The sequence below is a fragment of the Neofelis nebulosa genome, chromosome 7 (assembly GCF_028018385.1).
Source record: "Neofelis nebulosa isolate mNeoNeb1 chromosome 7, mNeoNeb1.pri, whole genome shotgun sequence".
Classification (NCBI taxonomy): domain Eukaryota; kingdom Metazoa; phylum Chordata; class Mammalia; order Carnivora; family Felidae; genus Neofelis; species Neofelis nebulosa.
In genome coordinates, this window is record NC_080788.1 from 6,629,889 (window position 1) to 6,653,576 (window position 23,688).

Consider the following 23,688-nt stretch of genomic DNA (forward strand, 5'->3'; position numbering starts at 1 on the left):
CACCCGGGTCAGCTGTTCCGCCACCCCACGCGGCCGCCCCGCCCCGCCCCGCCCCTGCCCGGGTCTTATAAGCCTCTCCCTCCGCCTCCCGACGGCCGAACTGCCCGCTGCCCTCCCGGCCAGGCGCCCCCTGCAGCATGATCTGGAACACCAATCTGCGCTGGCGGCTGCCGGTCACCTGCCTGCTCCTGCAGGTGGCCCTGGTGGTCCTCTTCGGCGTGTTCGTGCGCTACGACCTCGATGCCGACCCCCACTGGATCGGCAGTCAGCGGAACGAGAACACCACCAGCGACATGGAGAACGAATTCTACTACCGCTACCCGAGTAAGTCTGGCCACCCCGCAGGCCCCGCAGAGGCGGACGGGCAGGTCCCCCACCCTGCTCAGAGCCCTGCCTGCCGCACCTGTGCAGCCCGCTGCTCGGGAACAGGGGGCGGGGGTCCTAGAGGAGGAGAAGCTGCCCGCAGCCCGCTGGCCCTCCCCACGCAGCCTCCCCACGCGGCACCTGCCAGTATCTGGAGGGCACGCTTGACAAATGGCCACATGTGCACCAACTCTTCCCTGTGTTGAAGCCATAGGGAAAGCTCGCCAGGGTGAGCTCATTCCAGGTGCCATCAGAGGCCCCCAACCTCCCCATCAGAGAGCCTTACTTGTCCTTGAAAGACCCAAGTCCCATCTCAGTCACCAACCAGGGGGTGACCCTGGCTCCCTTGTCCACCTGTGCCCGTACTGGCCACTTAAGGAGGTAGGTCTGATGTCAAGGGCTGCAGGGATGGCTCACTGACTTGCCAGTCCTGCTATGGGGAGAAGCATATGGGACCAAGGCACCTAACCCTCATCTGGCCTGGCAGGGAAGAAAGAACAGCCCTCATTCTCTGGTATCTGCAGTGCCGGGGTTAAGAGCATGCCCTTGGAATCACCAGACCTCACTCCTATCATGGTTCTGCCATTAACCAGGGGGTTGAGCCTTAGGAAAACATCAACCTCCCTGAAACTCCATCACATCTGTCCAGCCACATCTGTCCAGAGGGGGATAATAATAGCACCTCGCGTGCAGGCATGGGGTGAAGCTGGGGTGAGACAGGGCACAGGAAGTTCTGGCACAGTGCTGGGCTGGGCATGGAACCCGCACTTCCTAATGAAGCAATTAACTGGAGGTGCACAAAACACAGATGCCCTAGGACTCAGAAGCTGGAAGAACTGGTCCAAGGTCACTCAGGTTGGCCCAACCTCCAGACCCCTCAGCCCAAGGCTCTTCCCATGCCCTTGCGTTTTCTGATTTTGGACACCATCTACCAGCAGCCAATGACAATCATTCCAGCGGTTGGTGTGCACAGAGTCATGGACTGTTAGTTTCCGCGGGGACCGTAAAGCTCACGTGCAACAGCCACCTAGGCCGGCTGGCGTTCCCTCCATGGCTTGAAAACCCTCAGCGATGGGAGCCTTTGCTTCCAGAAATAACATTTCACTTAGCTCCAAATAAATAACTGCATACATTGAGGATGACAGCCTGCATGAACAAAGACAAGAGTGGGGGGCGGGGGTGCCAACTCAGTGGGAGCCGGCCATATTAAATGGCTGCCAGAAAGCGAATGCCATCACAGGTTACATTAATAGAAATACGGCGCTTAGCAGAAGGGTGGTTATGGAAGAGGAGTGTGCCCTGTGCTGGTCGAAACCACAGCCTCTACTGGGCTCCACTCAGAGTTGTATTTTAAGAGACCATGACAGCTGTGGCCTTAGAATTAAGACTCCAGATCCACTCTTCACTGCCCACCTTTACTCTCCTTGGACAGATCTGGCAAACGGAGAGGCAGGACAGCTTGAGACCATCCTTTGCCTGTTCTACTTCACTCTGGCTCTTGCTTATCTCTCGGCCATAACCAGCCCTTCAGCAAAGCACAGGGGACAAGTTCTCCCATGGGCGTTCATAGGTCCTTGAGGGGTCCAGACAGTGGAAGGTCTCAAACCCCTAAAATAGGAGCTACAGAGCCTCCCCAGAGAGGGTTGCGGTCCTCACATCTCCCCAGCTCCTATCCCCACTCCATCCACACCCACCTTCCGTGCCCCACCGTCATCAATTCACCCAACAACCATTTATCCATAGGGTGGCCACGTAATTTGTCAACCAGTGACACTTTTGAGAGTGAGGGAGTGGAGAGGTTGCGCTCAGAGTAATTCACCAGACCAGAGACGTAAATCACAACCGTCCCAACAGACCAAGACTCAAGGCCATTGTGGATGAACAAGTTGCATATCCTTGCTTTCTGACCCCGAAGGGCTCCCAGACTCATGGAGGGCACCCCAGCGCCTTGTCCTCAGTGATGTCAGGCTCTCTGGGCAGAAGAGATCTGAGACAGCTTCCTGGAAGGTGGTGGGATGGTGAGGAGGGTTGAGGCAGGGCAGGTATGCCAGGAACAGGTGAGTGGTGCAGAGTAGCCCAGCGGTAGGGTTTGTGAAAGGGTAGGAGGGAAGCTGCTAAGGGGGATGAGACAGCCCCAGCCACCAAGGAGGGCTTGGGTTTCTCCTGCTAGTTCCCCTTGGCCATCAACAGGAAGTGACAGAGAGGAGAGGAGTAGAGGGAGAGATGGCCGGCCTCCGGACTCCAGTCACAACAGCTCAAGCCACCAGACGTGCGTTCTCTCCTTTGACCTGCCCCCCCCCCCAGCCCTGCCAGGAAGGCGCTGTTGGGACCCCCATGTTATAGACAAGGAAACTAAGACCAGAGAGGGGGTGACTAGGAAACCAGAGGGCCAGGGCAGGAGCCCTGGACATCCGGGCCCGTGCTCCTGGACCACTCCCCTTTCTTCAGGTTCACCTTTCCCTTTTCCCCCTGCCCAGCCCTTCTCAGGTCCACTGGGTCATAGTGGCTGTGGTTCGGAGTTAGAGGGCACGTGGCCTCCTGGTTCAGGTGGGACCCCAGTGTGGCAGTTCCCAGGGGCAGAGGATGAGGGCACACCCTTGTGGTACCTTCTGGGTTGTTGGCTCCAAGCTGTCAACATAATGGGCCTCATTCAGGCCCAGGGGATTAGTGGAGCCTGCTGGGCATCTCGGGTTTCCAGCGGAGTCCAGATCCAGCCGGCTCGGGCTGGGGCTCAGGAGGGCCCAAGGGCTGCTCCCCACACACAGGCCCCTCGGCAGGCAGCAGGCACAGAGCCAGCTGGAGGCTTGCCCCAGCAGTGCCCTCGGAGGCCAGCGCTACAGGCACCTGCTGCTGAACACGAAACTTCCCCGTGGGCTGGTGCTCTGGGGCCCGAGAGGCCGTTGGCAGGGTCTGGGGGAGGTTAGCCCCTGGGAGTGATCAGAGCCTGGGTTCCTGAAGCTTCCCGGGAAGACTGAAGGGGGAGCAGGACACATGTTCAGAGATTTGGCCAAGGAATAGTTTCAACTATTAGAGCATTTAAATTCCTCTGTTCTCTCCCCACTTACAAGTGCTTTTCACACGCTCTGTCAGGCAGGGCATTTCTGTCCCTCTTGTGGTGCAGCAAGTGGACGGTAGACATTTGCCCAACACTCTCGGGGTGGCGTCCGTGACCCAGGCAGGGACCAGCTGAGCCCTCCCACCAGCAGCCCAGCTGCTTTCCCGGGCCTCTGCCCCATTGCCAGGAAACCGTGCAGTGATGGGGTGGTTCTGTGGTCAGCTCTGAGGCGTGGGAGAGGTGGGCACGGAGACTTGGGCAAGTGAGGGACTGGCCAGGAGGTCTCAAAGAAAAGTCTGGGCTAGACTGGCCTACAGTGAATGGGAAGAGGGCGGCCCCAGGTTGCACCAGGCGGGGCACCACCCTTTCTGTGCTGGTGCAGCAGAGCGGAAGAAGCCGCTGAGGCCCAGAGGCGAGGGGAACTCTGGCCTCAGATTTCAGAGATTTCAGGGACTAGGCCAGCTTCTCAGGGGGAGGGGGGCGGGACCCATCCTGGGGGTGAGGAAGAGTGAGCTAGGAGGGGGGTGGAGAAGGGGAGAGTGGGGTACTGCTGCCCCCTTGTGGCAGCTCTTGTGGCTGGCACGCCAGCTGGAGTCTTCAGCTGAGAGACCAGACTCTGGGCCAGCAAGACTGCTTGCGTCACCCCATGCTGGGGAAAGAGAGGGGAAGGGCAGGTATCTCTCCAACTTCCACTGTCCCACAGCAAGTTGCCAACTCAGTGCAAAACACCTGGACAATCTTGAAGGAGACAAAGAGAAATTGTAGCTGATATTACCCATCAGTTGCTAAAGAGCCAGGCCTGTGCCCAGGATTGGATGAAGTCATTAAATGTGCACCGTAAACCTCTGGGGTGAACACCACCTGAGCCCCTGTATTACCCCCCCCCCCCCATTTTACAGAAAAAGAAACTGCCGATCAGAGGGATTATGTCCTTCCTGAAGGTCACACGATTGGGACTTTCAAACCATTACTGGTAAAAGCGTTTTAGGAACTAGCACCAAACTTTATGAAACGTAAACTATTCAACTGTTTTATGTCTGGATTCTAAATTAGGACCAGTTTGGGAGATAAAGAGAAAGGGAGGAAGAGAATGAATGGGGAGGTGCCCAAGGAGAGGAGAAGGTGGCGTCCGTGTGCCTGAGGTGGGGGGAGAAGAAAGAGACACCAAGAAAGAGAAGGTCAAAGAGAGAGGTTGGGACACCGGAGGAGTCACAGAGGACAGAGAACTGGCGAGAGGGGACAGGCAGGGATGATGCACGGAGAAGGGGAGGGCCTCAGGGAGAATGAAGGCAGCCCCGAAATTGCAGTACCCCCCAGGAGGGCCCCCCCATACCCACCCCCTGTCCCTGCCCACAGGGTTCCTTTCTGCCACCAAACTGCCTCTTCTGAAAAGGCCCCCACCCTGTGTGACGCTGCCTCTTCCCAGGGATTCCTCCCACCACCCCCGCCAGCGCCTTCCCTGTCCCGTCTGCTAGCCTCAAAGGCAGGCCAGTTCTCAGCTTCTGTCTCCCCCTCATCGTGCCCACATTCTGACTCACATTTCCATCTGCGGGCCTGCCCAGTCTCACATCCCCGCTCCACCCCACACAGCCAGGCTCCGTTCCTCCCAGCTGCCCTGTCGACCCCCACGATCCACCACCGCCCCCCCCCCCACATCCCCGTGGTCATCTTCAACTCCAAGGACACCAGACCCAGCCCCTCCCTCCCACTCCACAACTGCCTCCGATCCCCTGTGTCTTCCAGCAGAAGCCCTGCCCTCCTGCCAGCTCCCCTCCCCGGCTGCTGCTGGAACTGAGGTCTGCGAGTGTCCCCTCCCTCTTTCACACCTCTCCTCCAGTCTGCCACCCATCCGTTCTCCCCAAGAATAACCATAATGCCACGTATGGCGCTTCACGCGCATTAGCTCAGATTCCCCCACGACAGTTGGAAACGTGATAAACCATGAAATGCGATAATACACGCAATCAGCTGCACACATCGTGAAACCGACACCAAGCTGCTGTTTGTTCGCGCAAATTCGCACAGGTCTCCAGGCAGGAGCTCAGAGCGCCACGCTGGGGTGAGACCCACAGCTCTCTTACATCAGCTTGCACGCCCCCTGCCCCGGGCCTGCGGCATGCAGGGCCTCCTCCCTCAGCCGCTAGCCAAGGGGGCTGTGGCCGTGGCCTGGGCCACAGGAAGGCCTGCGGGGGAGGGGGGGGGGCTCCCCAGACAGGGTCAGAAGTACTGGGGACCAGCAGAGTGAACAAAACCTACCGGGAGGTTTACAGTCGAGTGGGCTAGACAAACACACCGTTCTGCAAACTGTAATAAGAACCAGAAAGGAAAGAAGAGGGAGAGAACCCACTTCAAACCGGGTGGTCTGGAAAGCCTCTGTGATGAGGCAACATTTCGTTGAGATCTGCAGGAAGAGGTTCTGGCCGTTTTGTGGGAACAGCATCCCAGGGGGAGGGAAGGACACAGGCAGAGACCCCGGAGTAGGACTGAGGAACATGGAGGCAGGTGCAGCTGACACGTGGGGGGAGGGGGGAGGAATGAGGAAGGAATGAAGGGGGCAGGCCAGTGGGCCCTGCAGGTCCCCCCCACAGCCTTTGTTTTTTAACGTTTTACTTGGGAATAATTTCAATTTATAAAAAGTTGCTAAAACAGAAACAGCACAAAGAACACTGTATACTTTTAACTCCGATTCAGCTCCCCGCTCCTCCTCTCCCCCTCTGCACAGAGACGCAAACACATACACTCTTTTCTTCTCCGAATCTTCTGAGGGTGGGTCAGACACATCATGGCCCTGTCACCCTAAAGATTCCGGCATGTTTCCCGAGAATGGGGGTATTCTCTACAACCACAGTAATCAATTTCATAAGTGTACATTGTGCAATACCTTAATATACAGTTTCTATCGAATTTTATCAATCTAATTTTCTAATTAGTCTCTAACTTTCTCAATAACAACCTCTATAGCTCTCCTCCCACTCACCCCCTCACTGCCTGCCCCCCTGCCCCCGCCAGGCAAATCCAGGATCCAGTCCTGAGTTAGGTATTGAATGCAGTAGACCTATTTCTCTTTATCCTTTTTTAACCTGGAACATTCCTGCGGCCTTTCTTTGTCTTTTATGACGTTGATATTGCTCAGGACTCCAGCCTCACCCCCGTTTCTAACAGCATGTTACTCATTTTCTGTTTGTCTGATGCTTCCTCACGAGTAGAATGGGATTATGCCTTCTGGGCTGGAATACCATACCGGTGATGTGTCTCCTTCAGGGTATCACATCTGAAGGCGTGTGCTATCCATCTGTCCCTTATTGGCGATGTTAATTTTGATCATTCAATGAAGACCTTGCCCTGTTTCTCCACTTCATAATTACTGGGTTTTGGTTGGTTGGTTTTTTTTCTACCTTGTAACTTGTAAGCAGTCCATGGGGAGACTCTTGAAGACAATGCAAATGTTCTGCTCTTCATCAAAATTTCTCCCTGGATTTAGCACCCACTGATGGAATCTTTACTGTGAAAATCACGATTTTCCAACTTCAGCACTCATTCTACATTTAACCGTCTGGCCCTCGGCATTCTGGTACAAGCAAGAGCTCTCCTCACGATCTCATTTACTTCCGACTTTGAGTTACTGTTTTTGTAATGGTTTTAATTCATTACAGTACCTAATTATTTTGATGCTCAAACTGCCCGATTTGGCCACCAGGAACCCTTCAGTCTGGCTCCTCTGTGTCCTGTGACACCTATAATTCCTTTTAGCGTCTTATTTTTTGTGACTATCTTTGCTTCCCTTCTGTCCTTTTCTGGGAATCTAGAATCAGGCAACGTTAGCCCTGGAAGGACAGTTAAGATCATTCTAATCCATCCTTTGGTTTTATGGAGAAAACTGAGGCTGAAGGGAAGTGGCTTGTCAGGACCACACTGTGAACTGATGAAAGAGTTGGTTCAGAACTCAGAATTAGCCTATGCCTAAGTAACAATAATAAAGCAACAATAAATAATGACACTTGTCCATTTTGAGCACCTATTATGGGACCGACACTGTTAGGTACTTTACATACATACCCGCATTTAATCTCTGCAGCATTTGTGACTAAGCATTCCAGAAGGCGCTGAGACCCAAGTGTGTTACCTGACTCTCCAGAGTCATCTGTCTACCAGATGGAGGAAACGGGTCCAAATTCAGGTCTCAGTGATTCAGGAAAGGGTACTTGCTGGAGGTGGAGGTGGGAGGAGACCTTCACGGGAGTGATCAACTCATGTGCTTCACCAGTCGAGATGAGACTAACTTCTCCGTACTAAAGTGATGGAGTTGAGGGGGCAGAGCGCAGAAAGTCTGGGTTCTGGACCCTAGATTCTACGTGTAATCCACAGCCTGGCCCCCATTTCAATGCCCAGCTGCCCACCTCCACCCAGGGTGTGGATGGAAAAAGGAAGCTGCCATCTCCTGAGGGGACACCCAGGCCTTCCTTGGCCTTAGAACGAGTGGTCTCAAGTGGGAGGCTCACCCTGGTTTCCCCCCAGCCCAGCCCCCTCCAGAGGTTCTTGGGACAAAACGGGGGTGGGGGGGGGGGGTTAGCGTCTGTTCTATGCACAGGAAGGTCATTCATTACTGCCCCTGGCCCCAGGATCCGGATGCAGACATGGGAGGAGTGGGCTTGGAAGACTACTGGGTGGCCAGTGGCCCGGAAGACACAGGTTCTGCGCGGGGCTTTGCTGGCCCAGACCCAGGGCTAGGGCGGGCTAAGCGACCGAGCCCCCGGCTGCACTCTCCCCGCAGGCTTCCAGGACGTGCACGTGATGATCTTCGTGGGCTTTGGCTTCCTCATGACCTTCCTGCAGCGCTACGGTTACAGCTCGGTGGGCTTCAATTTCCTGCTGGCGGCCTTTGGCATCCAGTGGGCGCTGCTCATGCAGGGCTGGTTCCACTCCTACAAGGAAGGCTACATCCACTTGGGCGTGGAGAAGTGAGCGCGGGGCGGGCCCGGAGGGCAAGGGGCGGGGCCGGGGCGGGCTCTGCAGGGATGGGGGCGGCCCCGGGGACTAGGGGCGGGGCCCTGGGAAAGGGGGCTGGCCCGGAGGCGGGGCCCGGGGTGAGGGGCTGGCCCGGGGGCGGGGATCACCGGGCGAGAGGGCGGGTATGCAAAAGAACATTCGTCAGCCCGCGGGAAGGCCAAGTCCACAGAAAGGGTTCAGAGGCAAATGGCCATAAAACCACGTTTAACGTGCAAGCCCCTGCTGTCACATATAGGGCACCAACCGGGGATCATAGGCCAGGTGTCTGAAACTTAAAACATGCCAAATACTTGCAAGATGATTAATTCACTGAAGCCAGTTAATGAATCCACGACTTTAGAGAAACTGGAAAAATAGTTGACTAGATAGAACATGGTCGGAGCCAAGAAATTAGTCTTTTGTATAAAATCTTTGACAAGAAAGTCTCACTCCCAAAGCCGTAGATCCAAAGTATGAAAACACCTGTAATATATTTCATTGGCCACCACAGCCAAAGAGCTCTGGCTGAACGAAAAACAAAAGTATACAACTTTTTAAAAATCTCCAAAGAGAATTATTGTGAACTTCGCGAGTTGGCAAGTTTTGGGTGAACCAGTGATTGGGTGAGTTGGTCACTTGACAAATTGAGTTTTGGCAAATTGGCTTTCAGGGGATAGATTTTCAGCCACTGAGCTGGAGCCCATTTTTGGTGCTCAGGACTGGATGCTCATGTTGCCCCCAGACCCTCCTCCTGGCTCCTGTGCCTACTTGAAGAGACCTCCAGGTCCCACCTGTCACTCTAGGGTCATGGCTCCCCTACAGGCTCTGCCCAAAACTCCGTGGGCCCTCCTAAGAGGTGACATCCGAACTTGCATCTCCCGGCAGCTGGAGGCCCAACGTCAGATGGGTCTTCTGGCTGCAGTTGTGGGAACATCAGCAAATAACTCGGCCTCTCTAAGCCTCCATGTTTCATCTACATGATGTGGCCACTAACAGTACCTGTGTGGCACAGGAGGACATGTGCTGTACCAGGCAGCTATTTCTGTGCCTGGTACTTAGTAACTGTCATGATTCATTCAGCCGGGCCCTATGTGAGGCCCTGGGGACACAGCCGTGAACAAGGCTCGCAGTGAAGCAGACGCTCCAATGAACATCCTCTGTCTTAGGAGGGACCTGACAAGAACGGCCCCCATTCCACTCCCTGGCCCTACAGTCAGCTGGTCTCTTACTTCTCACCTCCTGATTCTCACACACACACACACCTGAGCGTGGGGCAGGGGCACTTCCTCTGGCTGCGAATGGCTTGCGGGTCTAGCCTCTACTGTCCCTACACCCACCCCTATTAACAACTCTCCTGACTCTGCCTCACAATCCAGGACAGCTTTGCCGCTGGCCCGGCCCAGGAAGGCCTGGGTTAGGAGGCACGTGGATGGAACCAGGGTCTCCTTTGGCCACACGACATCTACCTGGCTGTCTGCTTCTCCATCAGCCTTCTGCTGACCGGCTAGGCTTTCAGGGTCCAGACTTAAGAAGGACCTAGGTGCTCCTCTGCTTCTGGTCTCTCTGTTGGCCTTCCTGCCCCCTCCATCCAACCCCCAGCTCCCTACATCCTGCAGGAAGCCCTCTCTCTCTTCTCTGGACACAGATCCTCTCTCTCGGGTAAGGACATGAGAGCTCAAACCCAAGCAGAGCCCTGGTAACCAACAGAAGAGGTGTGTTTAGAGTGAGATCTAAGAGTCTGGAGACAGAGACCACATGTGGGTGGAGGAACCAAGGAAGGCTTCCTGAAAGAGGAGGCAGTCAGAAGAGGTTGTGGAAGGGCAGGTAGAGGACGGAGGGCAGGGCGCGGCTCCAAATATGCAGCATGTTCAACAACAGCCGCCAGATGACTTGGGTGCCTTGACCACAAAGTTGCCTGCAAGGAGGGGGTGCTGAGATGGGGTCACGAAGGAAGGGCATGGCCTCTGGTATGTGCCGTTGCCTTGCTGGACCCTTCACCTGGTTTTTTTTTGTTTGTTTTTTTTTTTTTTTCATTCTTAGAGTACCTTTAGGATGTTACGTGCCCTTACGACATCATGACACGGAGGCTCAGCAAGGTTAAGCCCCAAGTCCAAATCCATAGATGACCAAAGTCCAGATTCAAACCCAGGGCCTGGAGCACAGCTTTTTCTGCTGCCTCAGCCCCTCCCCTGACCCATCTCCCCACAGCCTCATCAATGCGGACTTCTGCGTGGGCTCTGTCTGCGTGGCCTTTGGGGCGGTTCTGGGCAAAGTCAGCCCTGTCCAGCTACTCATCATGACCCTCTTCCAAGTGACCCTCTTCTCAGTGAATGAGTTTATCCTCCTCAGCCTGCTAGAGGTGAGCAGGGATCAGAACGGGGGTGGAGATGGAAGGGCCACTTGGGGTGACAGCAGGGAAATAGAGAAAGGGAGGGCTGGGGAGATATGCCAGCTGGATTCAGTTCAATGTTGGCAAGTCACTTAACCTTCTGAATGTCAGTTTCCTCGTCTCTAAAGTGAGAGTAATGATATTTACTGGGCAGAGCAGAGGCGCCTCATGTTGGTTGTCTCCCTCCTTTCTCTTTCCTGCATATTGGGTGGAAAGAGTGGGTGTTCCTGAACATAGTTTCTTTTTTTTTTTAACACTTATTTGAGAGAGAGAGAGAGAGAGAGAGAACAGCATGAGCTGACACTGCAGAGCCTGATACAGGGCTCAGTCCCACGAACTGTGAGATCATGACCTGAGCCAAAATCAAGAATCAGACATTTAACCGACTGAGCCACGCAGGCACCCCCCTGAACATACTCTTACACACACACACACACACACACCACATTCACAGATTGGTCTCCCAAGAAAAAGACACAGTGTATTGAGGGTTACACATATGTAAGGAAGGAGCCTTAGGGAATATCCAAGGTGGACATGTATCGCTGCGTAGGTTGTGCACTGCACAACTCTAGAAGTGACAGTCACATGGATTCTGGCAGGAATCATGCCCCTTAAAGTTGGCCAATTCAATGAACCAAGTAAGGGGTGCCTTAGACCTCTGACTCTAGCTCAGATACTTCTTTGGTACCTTTGCAGGGGTGAAGGTCATTCAGAGACTTCATCCATTTCTTAGCCCCCAACTCCTCTACATTTGGACTCTGCCTGGAACACCCCCGCCCCTGAAAAGGGGTAGAGTTTTTTTGCTTTTGTTTTTTTTTTTACGTGACACTACATCCAGTCATTCATTTTGTCATTTTCTTCAGCCACCAGACTGACCCAGGCCACCATATCTCTACCTCTTAACTCACCTCCTAATCTTCATCCTTGCCCCACTCACCACCACAGGCCAATCCCCACCAGCAGCCATGGAGACCTGTTAGTAATGCGTATGAGACCAATTCCCCTGATTAAAACCCTCCAGTAGCTTTTAAAATTTCACTTCAAATAAAATCCACATTTGTTATAAAGCCCTACATGTTATAAAGTCCCTACATGTTATAAAGCCCTACAAGCCTCTCTCTCCAGTCTTATAACCTACTCTCTCCCCATCTTTCTGTGCTTTGGCCATACCCTCCTGTCTGTTCCTCAACACAGCAAGCTTGGTTCCCCCTTGGGGCCTTTGCTCTTGTCTGGAATGCTCATCCCCCAGTCATTTTCATCGCTGAGGTCTCAGCTGGAATATCACCTCTTCAGAGAGGCCCTCCCAGATTCTCCCCCCTATATAGTGTTGCCCTCTAGCTTACCCCCCTACCCCACCCTAGTCACTATGTCTCACATTGACCTGGTTTATTTTCTTCATAACATTTCTCCTTCTCTGATAAACCTTACCTGTCTGGACCATCCGTGTCCCCAGCACCTAGTTCAATGCCTAATAAGTGCTCAACAAATATTTACCAAGTAAAAACCAAGACTCTGAGTCTGACTGCACGTCAGGTAATGCTCCGGGCACTCTCACTCAGACTCCGAGGAGCTCACAATCTAGTGAGGGAACCAGGAAGTACGCAGTTACCATGCAGTGTGATGAGAAGTGAGGTCAAGGGCTTGGTGACACGAAGGAGGGTGCCTGAGCCAGCACGGCAGGTCAGGGAGTCTTCCTGGAGGAAGAGACGTCAAAGCTAGAAGTCAAGGAGAAAACAACCAGGCAAAGGGGTGAGGCAGAGGGAAACAGTGCAAAGGCCTTGAGGGAGGCCCACAGTGAGTGGTCTCTGGTGGCTCCATCTGGTGGAAGGAGGGTGTGCTGGGGGAGGGCTTGGGGGGGTAATGGTGGAGGAAGGGGGGCAGGACACAGATCATCAAGGCTCCGGGAGATGGTGTTGAAGAGTCAGGAGGGCAACTTTGTCATGACGGCAGTGGGGAGCTATGGAGAGTTTCAGATGGGGGAGTGGCACGGCCAGACACAGGTAATAGAAATGCCACTTCGGCTCTGGTGAGGACAATGGCTGGGATCAGGGAGCCCTGTTAAGAGGCTGTCCGAGTCACCCTGGTGAGAGATCATGGGACTGGGGCTGGGGGTAGTACCAAGAGAAGGAAGTGATTCAACAGATAGAAAGGAGGGGAATGCACAGGCCTTAGGGACTGGGTGTGGTGGGAGGCGTGAGAAAGAAAGAAGCAAGGCTAGGCGAGGGGTGGGCAGTGGGGCCAATGGGCATGATCTGAAACAGTGAGAATCCACAGTCTTGGGCATGAGTCAAGAGACCCTGAAAAATCCCCCCAATCTGCTACAGAAATTTGGTGTGTGGTTTTTTGTTTTTGTTTTTTTGAGAGAGAGGGGGTGGGGGGAGAGGGAGAGAGGGAGAGGGAGAGAGGGAGAGAGGGAGAGAGGGAGAGAGGGAGAGAGGGAGAGAGGGAGAGAGGGAGAGAGGGAGAGAGGGAGAGAGGGAGAGAGGGAGAGAGGGAGAGAGGGAGAGAGAATCCCAACCAGGCTGTCAGCACAGAGCCTCACTCAGGGCTTGATCTCACGAACCGGGAGATCGTGACTGGAGCTAAAAATCAACAGTCGGACGCTTAACAGCCTGAGCCACCCAGGCTCCCGCTACAGAAATTCTTTTAATGCCTGACAGTCTTCAGGCCTGTCTCTGTGCCAAGTTAAAATACATCACTGCTGACATGTCAGGAGCACTTGCCCTTGGCTGAGCCCTGCTCTGAATACTTTACGTGGCTTATCTCAATCCTCATCTCTGAGAAAGGCACAATTATTACCTCCACTTTACAGATGAGAAAGCTGAGACTCAGAAAGGTCATGAGGGCTCATCCCAGGTCCCAGGGTGCTGGGAGAGGCACCCACCAGGCCGGGAACCAGGAAATCCAGGCCTGTCAACAACCCCACCACTAAGCTCTGTGACCTTGGACCATACACTTACCTCTCTGGCTTGATTTCCCCATCTAAAGTGAAGGAACAAGTCTGTGATTGATTGGAATTTCCCCCCAACATGGGTTCTGAGTGGGGAGGAAGAGGAGGCTGGAGAGAGGGGAGGGGGGCACGCGGAGGAAGGCTAAGTCCAGGAAGCACCTGTTGAATGCCAGGCTCTCACCGGGCGCTTTACACAAGTTGTCTGATTTAACCCTCGAGACGGCCCTGCTAAGTCACCGCCCTCTCCCCCACTTTGTAAATGAGGAGCTTCAGACCTAAAGAAATCCAGAGGCATGGAGTGGGGGAGGGCAGGAAGGGACAGAAGAGGAAGAAACCTCCCTACGTGCTCTGACTGTGGGAGACAGGAGACAGGAGGGTGGGGATGGGGTGGGTGGTGGAAGGTCAGCTGGGAGGTCATAGGGTAAGGTCAGCTGGGAGGTCATAGGCAGGATGCTGGCAGTCTAGATCGAGTGGTGCTGGGCCAGGAGTGGCTGCGTAGAAAGACATATGGAGGGGGTAGGGCCCAGGGGGGAAGGGAAGGGCTCCCAGGAATGAAGATAAGGCAGAAGCTAGTGACCAACTAGGTGGCAAACTAGGGGGGTGCCCTAGGTTCTAGGTGTGCTTCGCCTCTTCCCGCTGGGTGACTGGTCAAGGTCCTCTCCAAGGCTGGGTTTCCCGATCTGGGCACAGTCCCATCTGCTGGGTGAGGATACTCTGGCATTTTGCCGACGGGCTCACAGCCTGGGTTCAGGGATCCCTGCTTTCTCCTCTTCCAAACTGATTGGCCTGTGGGGGGCCCGGGCTCCCATCTTGCAGCTTGTGGAATCAGAGACAGATGGACCTGTGTGTGTGTGTGTGTGTGTGTGTGTGTGTGTGTGTGTGTGTGTGTGGCGGGGAAGGAAAGTGCTCACAGGTGGGAGGGAGAGACAGTATCAGAGCCTCACCGATCCCTGTACCCCAGGTGAAGGATGCAGGGGGCTCTATGACCATCCACACATTTGGTGCCTACTTTGGGCTCACAGTGACCTGGATCCTCTATCGACCCAGCCTACATCAGAGCAAGGAGAGGCAGAGCTCTGTGTACCACTCGGACCTCTTCGCCATGATTGGTGAGGGCTGCTAGAAGGACTGAGGGCCACCGTGATGGGTGAAGGTGGCCATGATGGATAAGGGCCATCATGATGACTGAGGGCTGCCATGATGGGTGAGGACCACCATGAGGAGTGAGAACCACCATAATGGGTGAGGGTCTCCATGAGGAGTTCAGGTTCCCGTAACTATGCCTGATCTCCATGTGGTCTGGAGGGTGGTAGCCAGTTCCTCTGGGGAAAGGGCAGAGGGGGTTGCCTGTAGACATCTCCAGGATCCCAGATGATGGTCCCTTTTTCCCAGGGGGCTGGAAGAAGTTGGTCACTCATCCTGTTTTCCCTAGGATGCCCTAAGGCAGACAAAGTGGAACTGGTGACTCCATCCCCTGGGTCAGGGCAAAGTGCGAATTCCTACTTCCTGTGTCCATTCATTCCAGAGAACACGTGTCAATCACCCACTCTGGTCTCCTAAAACCCAGCCCTGCCTTCAAGGGATTATTACCAGATAATCTCCCAACAGTGGGGGGAAAGATTCTCCCTCACGGTGCTGTGGGAGCAAGGTGGGAGGCATTTAGCCCAGTTACGGGGTCAGGCTACACTTTCTGGAGCAGAATCAGGAAGTAAGGAAGGCAGGGAGGATGTCGTAGGAAGAGCCCCCAGCATGAGTAAGGCTGTAGGGTGGGAAGCTGCTGGGGCACGGGAGTCATCTGAGGTCTCTGGAACTAAAAAGGGCAGGAGGTCTGCCTAAGTTCTGTTGGGCTCATCTAACACCTCTTCTCCCGGGCCCACCGGCCCTGTCTGGTCTGGCTAGGCACCCTCTTCCTGTGGATGTACTGGCCCAGCTTCAACTCAGCTGTGTCCAAACACGGAGACGCCCAGCACCGAGCTGCCATCAACACCTACTGCTCCTTGGCAGCCTGCGTGCTCACCTCGGTGGCACTGTCCAGCGCCTTGCACAAGAAGGGCAAGCTGGACATGGTGAGCCAGGGGGGCGGGGAGCGTAGGGAGCCCAGGGAGGGGGGAGGTGCAGCTCTGACCGCCTGTGCCCATTGGCCACTGATCACCACGCCCTTCCAACAACTCCTTGAGGCTCACAGCATCAGGATTATCACACCCACCCTGCAGAGGAAGAAACTGAGGCTCGGGGACAAATGATTTGCTTGGATTACATAGCTGGGTTTTGGCATAGCCCAGAACCAGATTCTCAGAGATTGTTGATCTCTGAGCAGCTCCTCCTCCTCATTCTCTTCCCCCGCAGCCTGGGGTGCTGACAGCCGTTCTGGGCTGAGCACCCCATCAGACCTGCCCCGTAGGGTTGCCAGAGGCACCTCCTTCTACCAGGCTTCTGATCTTCCAAACACTGGCCCTCAGTCTCTCTTTTTTTTTTTTTTTTTTTAAGTTTGAGATGGGGGGGAGAGAGAGAGAGAGAGAGAACGAGAGTGCATAAGTGGAGGAGGGGCAGAGAGAGAGAGGGAGAGAGACAGAATCCCAAGCAAGCTCTGCACTGTCAGCACAGAGCCCGATGTGGGGCTCGAACTCATGAATCATGAGATCATAACCTGAGCCGAGATCAAGAGTCAGATGCTTGGGGCACCTGGGTGGCTCAGTCGGTTAAGCGTCCGACTTCGGCTCAGGTCATGATCTCGCAGTCTGTGAGTTCGAGTCCCGCGTTGGGCTCTGTGCTGATGGCTCGGAGCCTGTTTCAGATTCTGTGTCTCCCTCTCTCTGACCCTCCCCCATTCATGCTCTGTCCCTCTCTGTCTCAAAAATAAACGTTAAAAAAAAAATTAAAAAAAAAAAAAAGAGTCAGATGCTTAACCGACTGAGCTACCCAGGAGCCTGAGCCTTCTTAAAGCAACCTCCACCTGCATCATCCCATACCCTCAGAAAGGAAACCCCTTTGATGCTTGTCCACACCCCTGGGAGGTTGGTGGGGGGATATGGTTTCCCGGTGTCCTTCCTGTCACATCCCCGGGACAGACTGTTCTGTCATTAGTGGGGAGGGGCCAAAGCCCATAGATGGTGGTATATTCTTCTATAAAAAGAAGACCACCTCTCTATCTCATAGTCTGACGCTAGCTTCTTGACACGGGTATATGTGTGCTGGGACACTGCCATGACCCCTGGGTACACTGGACAGCCGCCACACAGAGAGGTCGGGACTCACACATCAGAGGGAAGAGAATCAGACACAGGGATGTGGGCACAGCTGTGTGCTCCCAACACCCCCACGCAGACAAGGGCACGGAATGAGGTCAAGGTCAGGGGCTCTGGCTCCACACAGACCCGGATCGACTTACCTTTCTGCCTCTTGCTAGCCGTGTGGTCTTTAACAAGCCACATCACCTCCCTGCACCTCAACTCCCTCCTCTGCACAAGCATCAAAAGATAACGGTCCTTACCTCCTGGGCTTGTTGTAGAGACGGACTGAAATCATCCCCGCAGCCGGCAACACAGTACCCGGTGCAGGTAGGCCTGGGGCCGTCATAGGCCCACGGGCTCTGGCTCGGGGGTTTGCGCACGAACAGGCCTGATGTCGGCCTACGTCACGGGGAGACCATCAGACATGCAAACCTGCGCACGCAGGTTCACAGGGGACACGCAGACATGCCAATAGGTCTCACCGGCAGGGACACATGATCTGTGCCCACGCACAGTGCCCAGGCTGCTGGTGCAGAGAACACAGGAGCTAGGCCCGGGGCCCTCTGCAGGCTCCTGGCTGGCTGAGACGCACTGTGAGTCACCCTTGCCTCCGGGAGCCAGAGCGTGGGGGGTGCAGGCTCCGGGAGAGGACTGAGCTCTGGCCCTCCCTACCCAGGTGCACATCCAGAACGCCACACTTGCGGGAGGGGTGGCCGTGGGCACCGCTGCCGAAATGATGCTCATGCCGTACGGCTCCCTCATCGTCGGCTTCATCTGCGGCATTGTCTCCACCCTGGGCTTTGTGTACCTGACGGTGAGGGCCCCCCGCCAGGGCAGAGGGCCGGGGAACCCCGGGGTCTGTGTTTCTAACTGGCAGGGGTGGGGAGGTCTGGGGGCTGGAGGGTGCTGGGTCTCTGGGTATTTGGGGCCTCTGGAATCCCGGCCTCCCCACACCCCTGCCACGGCTAAGGGCCCGAGCAACACCCTTCTCCCCTCTCCAGCCATTCCTGGAGTCACGGCTGCGGATCCAGGACACGTGTGGCATTCACAACCTGCACGGCCTCCCGGGCATCATAGGCGCCATTGTGGGTGCAGTGACAGCATCCTGCGCCAATGCTAAGGTGTATGGAATAAAAGGGTAAGTATGGAGGAGGTACAGGGAGCCCGGGCTCCCTCCTTCCTTCTCCATTCCTCCTTCCTGCTGTTCTGGGGTCCAACGTTGTATCTCTACCCCTAGCCTTCCCTAATCTGAACCACCGTCCGTGGGTCTCTCTCCCGAACCTCCGTCCTTCTTCAGGAGTCTTAGAGACCATCTGATCTGTCCAGTGCACATGGGGAGGCTCAGGCCAGGGTTTACTGAGACTTGGTGCCCATTCACATTTGTGGGGCGACAGCAAGTGCTTCCTTGGCCTCTCTGTGGAGCCCTGACCTGCTCTCTGTCTCCCCTTGGCCTCTCTGTGGAGCCCTGACCTGCTCTCTGTCTCCACTCGAGGCTTGCCAATTTCTTTGGCTTTGATGGTTTCAAGACTTCCTGGGACTCAAGCATGCAGGGCAAGTTTCAGGCTGCTGGTCTCTTCGTGTCCCTGGCCATAGCCCTGGTGGGCGGCATCATCGTGGGTGAGTGGGAGCGTCTGGGCCAGAGAAGGTGGGGCCGCTGCGCGTGGGGGACCCACCAGCACGTACCAGAGGTCAGCTTGGAGGACCCAAGAATCCTGTGCGCTTGTGGCTGTGGGATTGGGTTGGGTTGGGGGTTGGGGGGGAGCTTCCCATCTGTGGGAAAGGGCTGGGTAGGCAGAGAGGAAGTGGTTCCTGACCTCCTGTGACCCCCAACTTTCTTTAGGGGTCATTTTGAAATTGCCATTCTGGGGACAACCTGCTGATGAGAATTGCTTTGAGGATTCAGTCTACTGGGAGGTGAGTTCCTGGAACTTGTTCTCCTGCCCAAAGGGGGTTCTGCCCTTCTCCACATACCCTACTCACGTCAGCTGGGCTGGGTCCTGAGGAGCCGGAAGCTGAAGGTGAGGGACAGAGCCCTGCGTCACCTTACTCCTCCAACGGGAGACTGTGTCTCCTGGGGCGGGGGCGGGCTGAAGGCTTTATTCTAGAGCCGTAATTCCTAAAGTATGGCCCCCTGTGCTCCCCAGAGGCAGCAGCACCTGGGAACTTGTTAGGAATACAAATTTCTTGAATCGTACCCAGTCCTCCTGAATCCAAAATTCAGGGGGGAGGCTCAGCACTGTGTTTCAACAAGCCCTCCCCGTGATTCTGATGAAACGCACACCCGCCTCTGAGAACCACGACCTTTCTGTGTGCATTGGAATCACCCGGGGAGCCTTAAAGGTTCTCCAAGCCCCACGAGGCTCCGAGTTCATTGGTTTGGGGGTAGGGCCTGGACATTAGGAGTTTTTGTTTTTTTGGTTTTTTGTTTTTTTTAAACTTCCCCAGGTGAATCCAATATGTAACCCGGGTTAAGAACCACGATGTGGTGGGGCACCTGGGTGGCTCAGTCGGTTAAGCATCCGACTTCAGCTCAGGTCACGATCTCACAGACCGTGAGTTCGAGCCCCACATCGGGCTCTGGGCTGATGGCTCAGAGTCTGGAGCCTGCTTCCGGTTCTGCGTCTTCCTCTCTGTCTGCCCCTCCCCCGCTCATGCTCTGTCTCTCTCTGTCTCAAAAATAAACGTAAAAAAAAAAAAAAAGAAAAAAAAAAAGAACCACAATGTGGTGTTCCACTTCAGTCTCCATAAGATCCACCTGGAGACCTTGTAAAAATGCAGCTTCCCAGGAACCTGCCCAGGATTGTAATTCAGGAGGGCCTATGCGTGGGAACAACTTTCCAGCTGAGTCTGGTCCAGAAACTGAGTTCTGTGACATTCCATTGCTTCCTGTATCAGTACAGAGACCCAACTGGAGAAACGGTGTTCTACAGGCTGAAAGTACCAGGATGTCACAGGACTCCATTTCTTTAAAAAGATGCCGTGATTTGGGTTTTCAGTGACTTCAGGGAGGCCTCCCTCCCGACCAATCATTGTTGAAGGCAATTACCTTCGTTAGATGGTGGAGGATGACAGCCACCCACACTTCCCCTCATGACAGGGGGCAGGACCTAACCTGTGTCTGTGGCCCCTGTGACAAGGGCCTGCCCATCACTGCCTTTCATGTGGCTCTGTACTTTTATTTTATTTTTAAAATGGTTATTTATTTTCTTTGAGATGGGGGAGAGAGAGAGGGAGGGGGGAGGGCAGATAGAGAGGGGGAGACAGAGAATCCCAAGTGGGCTCTACCCTGCCAAACCCACAGTGAGATCAAACCCACAAACCGTAAGATCATGGCCTGAGCTGAAATCAAGAGTCAGACGCTTAACCGCCTGAGCCACCCAGGTGCCCCTTGGCTCTGTATTTTTAACCACACCAGAAGTTTTCTGGGTAATTTCAACTGGTATCCATTAGAAGCCAATTTCATGTACATAGCTAATAATGCTTTTGAATTCATTCTCTTTAAATTATTTTTTAATTATAAAATGAATAGAAGCCCATTAAAGGAAATTTGGAAATAGAGAAAAATAGAAAGAAATCCTATCACCCTAATTCAAGTACTGTTGATGTTTTGGGTATATTTCCCTCCAGTCTTTTTTTTTTTTTTTTTAATCCTCGCAGATTTTTTAATGTTTATTTATTTTTGAGAGAGAAAGAGAGAGAGTGTGTGTGTGAGCAGGGGAGGGGCAGAGAGAGAGGGAGACACAGAATCTGAAGCAGGCTCCAGACTCAAGGCTGTTAGCACAGAGCCTGATGTGGGGCTCAAACTCACGAGTCATGAGATCATGACCTGACCCTAAGTCGGATGCTTAACCGACTGAGCCACCCAGGTGCCCCAATTTTTTTTTACACAGTGGAGATTATATGCCCAATTTGAGATCCTGCTCTTTCTTTTTATAAGAAGTATTCTGTTATTACATTCTTAATAAACTTCCTTTTTTTAGCAGCATAATTATTTTCATCCCATTTTTAAAGTCAGAATTTAAACTATTTTAGACACCACAATTAGAAATCACACAGATTTAACGCTAATGAAATAAACTAAAAGATGTTATCAATTCCCATATATAGAAGTTCACTCTTGGTTCTGTTTTGATCTTTACAATGTATTCTAAGTTCACACCTTCTCTCTGCTGTAGTATACCTTTCAGCAGTGCTCCGTTTTGAGGACTGTAATTCTGTGTCAGTGGAAGTAAGCCACCATCAGGCCGTCCCCTCAGCCCCTGGCCTCTGGATGGTTTACCTAGGAGATGAGGTGGCTTTCCAGAGGATGAGGGGACACAGCTGTTCCCCAGGACCTTAGATGAGGAAATCTTTTTTAAGTTTATTTATTTATTCTGAGAGAGACAGAGACAGCGGGAGTGGGGGAAGGGCAGAGAGCGAGGGAGACAGAGAATCCCAAGCGGGCTCCGTGCTGCTAGTGCAGAGCCCGATGCAGGGCTTGAATCTATGCAACCGTGAGATCATGCCCTGAGCCAAAATCGAGAGTTGGACGCTCAACCAACGGAGCCACCCAGGCGCCCCAGATGAGGCAATCTTTGAGATCAAAGCTAAGACTTGAAGCCGAGGCAACGCTGATCCACCCCACTCCCACTCCACCTACCGATCCATTTCTGCTCCCCCCTCCCCCCCCCCATCTCACCTCACCCCCCTTTTGGACCTGTCTGCTATTCAGGGAGCTTGCCGTGCTGCCTCTCCCTGGCACATTACTCCTGCTCATCTATCAAGAGTGGGTTCAGCACAACCAGAATCCCCCGCCCCTGACTGGGCTATCAGCCTCTCATGCGCATTTGCAGCTCATATTGTCACTGTGCCTGTCACTTGAACGCCTTCCCATTGCTCTGGTGGGGCAAGGACTCTGTCTCGTGCTTGCAGTGCCCCAGCACCCTGGACAGTGGCTAGCCTGATGTAGGGGGCAGGACACCTGTGTGAAGGACCGCCCTGCTCCCTGGCATGCAATCTGCAAAGTGATCACAAGGTGGCGCCCGCCACACACCATACGCTGCTCCTGACTTGCCCAGGCTGTGCTAGTTCGGGCAGGGACACCTGCCTGGCCTAGGGCAGGGCCCTTGGAACTGCCCTCCTGTCTCTGCAGATGCCTGAGGAGCTGAAGAGCACTGTCTTACATCCTGAGGACTCCACCCTCAAGCCCGCGGAACCTTAAACTCCCAGGGCAGGTGAGAAGCAGGTGACAGCATGGGCAGGGTCTCCTGGTGGATGCCCAGCTCTGGGAGCTGGGTGACACCAGCAAAGGGGCAAAAAGAGAGCATCAAGAAATGCAGATGTGAGCTTCCACCCCTCCTGCCTGGATTGGAGCGGGCATGTGAGGGTTGGTGGCACTCAGACTCCTTGCAAGCTGGGCAGGCACGGAGATATATGGAAGGCACTCTGAACTGGAAGGAATATATAGAGTGACCTGGGTGCACACTTGGCTTTGCTGCTTACTGGCTGTGACTTTGAGGATCTCTTCACCCAGAGCCAGAGCCTCAATTTCCTCATTTATAAAAGCAGGACTGACAGGCCCGGCTCTATTCAGTCGACCACCCCGGGCTGGTTCTACCTTCCTTCTCTGTCTCCTCTCTTCTTCCCATCGGCTCACAGTCTCCTTGCCCCCCCCCCCCCCCCCCGTGTGGAATGCACCAAGCCCTTCCTCGTGCCTTTTGCATCCAACCCTCCACAGAGAGCTCTACCCGACAGGTGCAACTACTTCCCTCTTTTCCGATACATGAGAAAATTAAGGCTCAGAAAAGTTCAGGTTCTCCAAGGCCACAGAGTGCAAGTGGAGAAACTGGGGTCTTAGCAAGTCATTACCCCTGTGCTCATTAGCGCTCTTGGATCCCCTGGAGCCCAGAGCTTGGAAAGAGCTGCGTCTAGGGCACAAGGCTGAGTGATGTGACCACTTGCCTCTAATGCCCACCCTGTCCGGAAAAGGCAAAGGTGCCCAAGGGGCTACGGCAGGACCCCACAGTGGCCCGCTGCTCTTGGCTCTCTCCCTGCAGGCTCCACAGACTGCCCCGGCCCTCCCAAAAGAGCGGTGCCGACCAAGCTGAGAACACAGGAGCAAGGCAAGCAGCACCCCACCTGCTGGCCTGGCCCAGGGCGCCCTCCACTTCTTTCTCCTTCATCCCAGGAGGCCTGCCTGAGAATGGAGACGGGAGAGCTCTAGACAAAGTGGGCATCCAAGCCAGGTTCTGGCTGCAGGAGGTCTGCCTCCAGGGGGTCTTGGTGGCCACATCCTGAGAACAGCAGGCAGGAGTGGGGCCGGCAGCTGGGAGTGGGCGCGAGCCATCCTAGGAGACAACTTAGCCACCAGCCCGACTTCTGGGGTCTTCCACTCCCCGCCTGCCCCTCCGCCAGCACCTCCCTTGTTCCCTGGGCCGCCCAGACCTCTCTGTGCCATGCAGGTGGCAGCCTCCGTGAATAAACGTTCCTGGTGTTCTTTGTAGAATGGGTGTGAATGCTCCAAACGGGGCCAGTGTGAAGGACAAAAGGACCCCAAAGACCTGGCCTCCCGCCCCTGTCCTGACCCTCCATACCAAGCTGCCACCCACAATGCAAGGGAAATCATTCTGGGATGAAGAGGAAGAATCCGGGGTGCTGGAGGCTGCTCCCGCTTGGGGCCCCCTGCCAGGCTCAGCTTTGGGGCTGGGGTCTTTCCCCAAGGCCCGTCCTTAGT

General features: G+C 54.6%; 1 protein-coding gene and 1 long non-coding RNA gene across 3 annotated transcripts in view; one reads left to right on the forward strand and one right to left on the reverse strand.

Moving 5' to 3' along the window:
* Positions 1–7,399, reverse strand: part of LOC131516037 (uncharacterized) — a 58,301-nt gene extending 50,902 nt beyond the window's left edge. Inside the window, exon 1 of the long non-coding RNA XR_009263822.1 lies at positions 6,660–7,399. This is a non-coding gene — a long non-coding RNA (uncharacterized LOC131516037). The remainder of the gene's footprint in view (positions 1–6,659) is intronic.
* On the forward strand, positions 74–23,460 carry RHCG (Rh family C glycoprotein). 2 transcript variants are annotated; one of them, XM_058736598.1, is made up of 11 exons: positions 74–324; positions 8,190–8,376; positions 10,613–10,763; positions 14,708–14,855; positions 15,646–15,812; positions 17,653–17,790; positions 17,978–18,114; positions 18,469–18,593; positions 18,817–18,890; positions 22,108–22,189; positions 23,012–23,460. In XM_058736598.1, exons 1-10 carry the CDS (start codon positions 138–140, stop codon positions 22,174–22,176), a joined length of 1,383 nt encoding a protein of 460 aa, XP_058592581.1. In that variant the 5' UTR covers positions 74–137; the 3' UTR covers positions 22,177–22,189; positions 23,012–23,460. The 2 variants fall into 2 exon arrangements, with proteins under 2 accessions (XP_058592581.1, XP_058592580.1); XM_058736597.1 differs by having other exon boundaries at positions 75–324; positions 22,108–22,200.
* Positions 23,461–23,688: the final 228 nt, after the last annotated feature.